This window comes from Colobus angolensis, unplaced genomic scaffold, assembly GCF_000951035.1.
Source record: "Colobus angolensis palliatus isolate OR3802 unplaced genomic scaffold, Cang.pa_1.0 Scaffold76, whole genome shotgun sequence".
Taxonomy (NCBI): Eukaryota; Metazoa; Chordata; class Mammalia; order Primates; family Cercopithecidae; genus Colobus; species Colobus angolensis.
Genome location: NW_012121376.1, coordinates 1,817,513 through 1,824,599, shown reverse-complemented (window position 1 = coordinate 1,824,599; position 7,087 = coordinate 1,817,513). Strand labels below are relative to the sequence as shown.

The following is a 7,087-nucleotide window of genomic DNA, read 5'->3' as shown; positions in this document are numbered from 1 at the left end:
TGGATGGATGGATAGATGGATGGATGGGTGGGTGATGGATGGGTGGGTGGGTGAATGGATGGATGAATGGATGGATGGATGGATGAATGGGTGGATGGGTGGATGGATGGATGGATAAGTGGGTGGGTGGATGGATACATGAACAGATGGATAGGACAGTGTGGCAAAGGCTCTACTGCTGAGTCGCAGTGGCTTCCTACAGTTCTTCACCCTCCCTGAGCCTCGGTCTATCCAACTCTTGGTAAGGTCACGCTTCCTCCTGTGACACAGGGACTCACATTAGGGCCTTTGCATTCTCTACATTGCTAGGAGGGGCATGAGTTGGTTGTCTATTCCCGTATAATAAAGAACAGACTGAAACGACAAACCTTTATTATCTCTTAGTTTCCAAAGGTCAGGATGCAGGCACAGCCTAAGGTGGTTCTGGCTCAGGTTCCCTCACAAGGATGTGGTCAGAATGTCAGCATGGGCTGCAGCGTCATCTAAAGGCCCAACCAAGGCTGGGGAAGCCACTTCCAAGGTGGCTACCTCACACAGCTACAGGCAGGAGGCCTCTGTTCCTCACCTCATGGCCTCTCCACGGGGCTGCTTGAGTGCCCTGAAAGCATGGCAGCTGCTTCCCCACATGTGTGATCTAAGTGTGCAACGAGGTAGCTGCAATGCCTTTTAGGGCCCAGTCTTGAAGTCCAGCACCCCCTCTTCCAGCATATTATGTTCATTAGCAGTGAGGCAGTAAAAAAAGCTCAGCTGTGTTCAAGTGGAGAGAATGAGGCTCCACCTCTTGAAGGGAGGAGGGTTAAAGAATGTGTGGCCATATTTTAAAACCATCACAGAGATTGACAATTAGACAATCTCCCTCCAAATGTCAAACGCAGATTTGATGCAGCTAGGCCCTTTGATGCAGCTAGGCCCGCAGTGTTTGGAGCACAGGCTGTCACCATGTGAAGACCATTGCTGTACTGTTTCTAAGGGCCGAATGCAGGCAGTAGCCCAGTGTCCATCCACACAGGTCTGGGTGCTCTGCAGCCTGGATGGGAGGACAAGTGGACAGAGAGTGAGAAACCTCTTCATGGAATATTGTGGAATTATCTCCAGGATATGTTGTTAAATGAAAAAAGTCAGGAGCAGAACAGTGAGTGTAGCCGATGATCTTCTGCTCAAGGAAGGAGGAAAGGGAGTGTGTGTTCCTGTGTGCTGGTGTTTGCATCAAGGGACTCTGGGAGGAAACACCGGAAGCCCCTCTAGTCTTCCCAGTGGGGCTGGGGAGGGATCGTGGCAGGGATGGAAGGGGCAGTGCTCTCACTGACTTGTAATAGACTCTTGAGCTTCAGAGCCACGTGAATACACAATCTATGCATACAAAAGACCCAACAAAAAGAAATGTAAGATAGCCATCAAACCTGCGGCTGAGGCAGCCAGGTGACCCCCAAATGCTTCGGGGTCCCCCAGACCGGCTGAGCTGCCCGCTGACCTCTGGGAGGAGGTCACCCATCTCCCGGTGGCCCTTGGTGGCTTCCTGGTGCCCTGAGGTTGCAGCCAGCTCTGCCCGGGAGCTGCTCCCTCCCACCTGCTCCCCTGGGGCTCTTGGCCCAGAGTCAGGCACCACATCAGTCCTGACATGCTTTCCATTTTCTTTGCAGCCAAGAAATTCTCATTCCTCAGGAAGTTGTGCGGTGACCCAGCTGAGGGGCCCCCGACTCCCCAGGTATGTAGAGGCAGCAGCCTGCGCCGAGATGCTCTGGTCTTGATGGTCCTGAGGCCCCCTCCACCCCCACCCGCCCGGCCTTCCTCTCCCTCTCAGGACAGTAGTCGGGCCTGCCCATTGCCTCCTGAGAGCCGTCTCCTGGGGCCTGCTGCGCAGGGCTTCCAGCCACAACTCTGAGCCAGCAGGTGGGCGTGTCACCTGATGTTCCTCATGGCAGCCGCTGAGCCAGCAGGCCTCACTCCTTCCCTTGATAAATCAGACCAACTCCTTTCCTTGACAAAGGCCACTGGGCACAGCTGTGTTCTCAACACTCCTCTCCACCATCCAGGACTCAGTAAAAGCCACCTCCTCCAGGAAGCCTTTCTGATGCTCCATCTGGGCTGAGGGTCCCCACTCTGAGCCCCCTTGTCCTCCATCACCTCCTGGAGGACTCTGGCCATGGGTAGGGGGGGTCTGACATGTGGGACTGGGCTTCATGTGGGGCCTGGCTGTTGCTGTTCCTACGCCCCGTAGCCTGGCCCCAGTGGGTGTCTGAGCCGTGCAGGGCAGGAGATGTGCAGAGCTAAGAGCCAGCCCTCCCAGGAGGACCCCACCTACACTGGCTGAGGCCTTGAGTGGGTTCCCCACCTCTCTGTGCCTGGATTCCTCACCCATAAATCCAGGGCAACAATCATAGATCACCTTTGAGCCACCATGAGCACGAGGGAGGCAGTTCAGGAAGGTGCTCAGACGCCCAGCATCATTTATTCACTCAACAAACCTCACCTGTGAATCCTGGCCCCAAGGACTCCCAGGCCTTTGCCCCCTGGCAGTGAAGCCCAGAAGAGGGAAAGGGACACTCCTCCTGGGGTCATGGGACAGGAGGTACCTCAGTGGTGCTGGCAGAGAAGGAAGGGGCACCCAGGCCCCCACCCAGCATGACTCTTCCTAGTTCTGTGATGTGGAGCTTGCAGGCTGTGACCTCGCCCACCCTGGAGACCTTGGCCCAAATTGGGCAGGACCCTCCTCCCCGGTGCAGGCAGTCCCCAGGCACAGCAGGAAGAGCCGGCTGGAAGCACAGGTACCAGTCTCATGCTAGGGACAGAGGGCCTGCGAGCCTCTGTATTAGGAGTTCCCAGGCGGCTGTAGCGTAGGAACTCCTGGAGAGGCGTAAGACACCACCAGCTCAAGCCAGTGGGAGGGTCCTGTGACCGCAGGAGGCAGCCCCCCGACTCCACAGAGGCAGCAGGGTCTCTGAGAGCGCTCCAGGCCTGAGGCCTGTCCCTTCAGCTCCCAGCTGCTCTGCTGCTGGCTGTGTGACCCTGGCCAAGTTATCTGCCTCTCTGGGCCTGCCATGAGGACCCAGGGGTCAGTGGCAAGGATGATGCCCACAAGGGCTGAGTCCTTCCTCGCTCTCCTGTGTAAAGGATGCCCGGTCCCTGCTGGGCAGGTCAGAAGGGGCCCCCACACCTAGCGGCCTGCGCACCACGTGGCCACAGCCCATGGCTCAGGTCTGAGTCCTGTCCGCACAGAGGACAGTCCTGTATATCATGACATGAGAACAGACATGATCAACACAAAGCCAGCCCTGGGTGAGCAAGGGGCCAGGCTCCTCTGGGTCGGCGGCCCCTTCTACATCTGGCACGTGCCAGAATGGGAGCCAGAACCGTCCAGAGGCTGGGGGCTTCCCGGAGCAGGGTCTGGAGGTTACCCTGTGAGACCTGGTGGCAGGGAAACCCTGGCTGACAGCAGGGGAGGCTCCGCTCAGAACCAGCCGCCCAGGCCTTGAGAAAGTTCAGGTTGAGCCTCTGCTGCCTCAATTCCCTATGTCCTGCAATGCATCCTCCTGCCGCAAGGCCCTCCCCATGGCAGGTGTAGGCATCCACCTGGGCCCTCCTGGAAGCTCCCAGGATCCTGCCCTGGGGCAGTTCCTGCAGGCCCAGAGCTTGTGCCCCACACAGGGGCCTGTCCTCTCCACAGCCTGGCCAAGGACTGCTCTGAGGCTGTAAGCAGCCTTCTTACACCCCAGAAAGCTCCCCACTGCCTCCCCCCTCCACTCGCTCTCTATGCTCCACTGCCCCTCTTCTCCCTGAGACGGGGAAGGATCCCTGCTCCATCTGGCGGGACGCCCTCTCCCTTCCTGCTTCTCCTGGGGGCCAAGCTGAGCATCCCTTCTAAGCTCAGAGTTTCTGTGATGGCTGCACATAGCATCTTCTGCTTCCGGCCCGGCCACGCTCACGTGGAGAGCCTGGAAGCTCCCTGCCTAGGCAAGGGCCGCCCAGCCCCTCCACCCCACTCACCCCTAACCTTTCCTTCCAGGCTCCACTCAGGACCATGAGCACAGGCTTCCCTGGGGCCCACCGAGGGCTGAGGATGGCCGTCCAGCCCACTACCCAGGGCCCCCCTCGGACGGCTGCATCGTCCTAGCGCCAGGAGAGGGGCCATGCCTGGGGAGCGCCCCCGAGGAGCGCCACCCCCCACCGTGACTGGAGACCTGCAGCCCTGCCAAGTTGCCAGCAGCCTGGGGCGCCCCTCCCAGCCCCCACTGGAGGACAACACCCCAGCCAGCAGGACCACCAAGGATGCCAGGGAGGCTGGCGGTCGGGCCCAGGCCATGGAGCTCCCCGAGGTCCAGCCGAGGCAGGCCAGGGATGGGGAGCCCAAGCCCCCACCCCTGAGAGGCCAGGCCCTGAGCAGCACCCCTGGGAATGGGGGCAGCCCCCAGACCCCGCCGGGGAGAAGCCCCTTGCAGGCTCCCTCAAGGCTGGCGGGCAGGGCAGAGGGCAGCCCCCCGCAGTGCTACAGTCTGAGCATCGACAGCTCGAGGACCAAGCCCATCCTGGACGAGACACCAGAGAACCCACAGCTGGAGGCTGCCCAGCTCCCTGAGGCGGAGGCCCCCCGGGCCCTTGGGACTGGAACTCCACTCAGGCCGGGCCTCCCAAGGACTGAGGCCCAGTCCACCGCCGAAGAGCTTGGCTTCCACAGGTGCTTCCGGGAGACACCCTCCAGCTTTACCTCCACCAACTATACCTCACCAAGCGCCACCCCCAGACCCCCAGCCCCGGGGCCCCCCCAGAGCAGGGGCACCAGCCCCCTCCGGCCCGGTTCCTATCCCGAATTCCAGGCCAGTGGGGCCGACTCCTGGCCTCCCGCTGCTGAGAATAGCTTCCCAGGTGCTAATTTCGGGGCTCCCCCCGCCGAGCCGGAGCCCATTCCCAAAGGCAGCAGGCCCGGCGGCAGCCCCAGGGGAGTTTCCTTCCAGTTCCCCTTCCCGGCACTGCATGGGGCCAGCACAAAACCCTTCCCTGCGGATGTGGCCGGGCACGCGTTCACCGACGGGCCACTGGTGTTTGCCTTCCACCAGCCCCAGGGAGCGTGGCCGGAGGAGGCCGTGGGCACGGGCCCTGCCTACCCGCTGCCCACCCAGCCTGCACCCTCACGCCTGCCCTGCTACCAGGGCCAGGCAGGTGGCCTCAACCCCCACAGCAACCTCAGTGGTGCCCTCTCTCCCCCTGGAGCTGCTCACTCAGCCCCGAGACCCTTCTCCAACAGTTTGCACAAGAGCCTGACCAAAATCCTTCCCGAAAGACCACCTTCAGCCCAGGATGGGCTGGGGAGTCCAAGAGGCCCCTCTAGCTCCCTACCCCAGAGGCACTTTCCAGGGCAGGCATACGGAGCTAGCGGGGTGGACACCAGCCCAGGGCCTCTGGACACTGAGCTGGCTGCCCCCGGGCCCCCAGCTGCCAGGCTGCCCCAGCTGTGGGATCCCACAGCAGCCCCCTACCCCATACCTCCCGGGGGCCCGCTGGCTGCCACCAGGAGTGTGTTCTTTAACGGCCAGCCCAGCCCAGGCCAGCGGCTCTGCCTGCCCCAGAGTGCCCCCCTGCCTTGGCCCCAGGTGCTCCCGACCACTGGGCCAAGCCCCCATGGAATGGAGATGCTGAACCGGCTGCCTTTCCCCGCGGGGGCCCCCGAGTGGCAGGGGAGCAGCCAAGGAGCCCTGGGCACTGCTGGCAAGACACCGGGACCCGGGGAGAAGCTGCCAGCCGTGAGAAGCAGCCCAGGCGGCTCTCCGGTGCTATTCACCTACAACGGAATGACAGACCCTGGAGCCCAGCCCCTGTTCTTCGGGGTGGCCCAGCCCCAGGTTTCACCCCACGGGACACCCAGCCTGCCCCCACCCAGGGTGGTGGGAGCCTCCCCCAGCGAGTCCCCGCTGCCGTCACCAGCCACCAACACAGCCGGCAGCACCTGCTCTTCCCTGTCGCCGATGTCCAGCAGCCCCGCCAACCCCAGCTCAGAGGAAAGCCAGCTCCCCAGCTCACTCGGGCCCCCGGCCTTCTTCCACCCACCCACTCACCCCCAGGAGACGGGCAGCCCCTTCCCATCCCCGGAGCCCCCCCACTCCCTCCCCACCCACTACCAGCCAGAGCCAGCCAAGGCCTTTCCTTTTCCCGCAGATGGGCTGGGAGCCGAGGGTGCCTTCCAGTGCCTGGAGGAGACCCCATTCCCCCACCAGGGCCCGGAGGTGGGCCGGGGAGGGCTGCAGGGCTTCCCCCGCGCACCGCCCCCGTACCCCACACACCACTTCTCCCTCAGCAGTGCCAGCCTGGACCAGCTGGACGTGCTGCTGACCTGCAGGCAGTGTGACCGCAACTACAGCAGCCTGGCGGCCTTCCTGGCACACCGGCAGTTCTGTGGCCTGCTCCTGGCCAGGGCCAAGGATGGCCACCAGCGGTCCCCAGGCCCCCCTGGGCTCCCCTCGCCCACCGCTGCCCCCAAAGTCCCCGCCGACGCACATCCGGGCCTGCTCAACCACACGAAGACCTTCCTGTTAGCTGGGGACGTCCAGGCGGAGGGTAAAGACGACCCGCTGAGGACGGGCTTCTTGGCCAGCCTGGCCGCCACCGCCTTTCCGCTCCCTGCCTCGGACCTGGATATGGAAGACGACGCCAAGCTGGACAGCCTCATCACCGAGGCGCTCAACGGCATGGAGTACCAGTCGGACAACCCCGAGATCGACAGCAGCTTCATCGACGTCTTTGCGGACGAGGAGCCTTACGGTCCCAGAGGTCCCAGCACTGGACAGCCCCCTAAGACCAAGGCGGGGGTGACTCCGGAGAACAAAGCTCCGCCCCCGCTCCCAGCGGCCACGCCGGACCCCCAAAACCCCCGCCCTGGGGACAGGGGCGGCCCAGCCCGAGGCAGGCCCAAAACGCGTTCCCTGGGTCTGGCCCCCATCGAGGCGGATGCGCCCAGCCAGGGCAGGCAGCAGAGGAGAGGGAAGCAGTTGAAGCTGTTCCGGAAGGATCTGGACACGGCCAGCGCCGCAGAGGGGTCGGGCGGGGGCGGCAGAGCCTCCGGCCTGAGGCCCAGGGGGAAGGGCAGTCTCGGGGAGCG

At 63.0% G+C, this 7,087-nt stretch overlaps 1 protein-coding gene across 1 annotated transcript in view; it reads left to right on the top strand.

Moving 5' to 3' along the window:
• The first annotated feature begins 4,127 nt into the window (after positions 1 to 4,127).
• Positions 4,128 to 7,087, top strand: part of ZNF469 (zinc finger protein 469) — a 12,640-nt gene continuing 9,680 nt past the window's right edge. The window contains exon 1 of the mRNA XM_011928083.1: positions 4,128 to 7,084. Within this exon, the coding sequence (XP_011783473.1) occupies positions 4,128 to 7,084 (2,957 nt within the window). The remainder of the gene's footprint in view (positions 7,085 to 7,087) is intronic.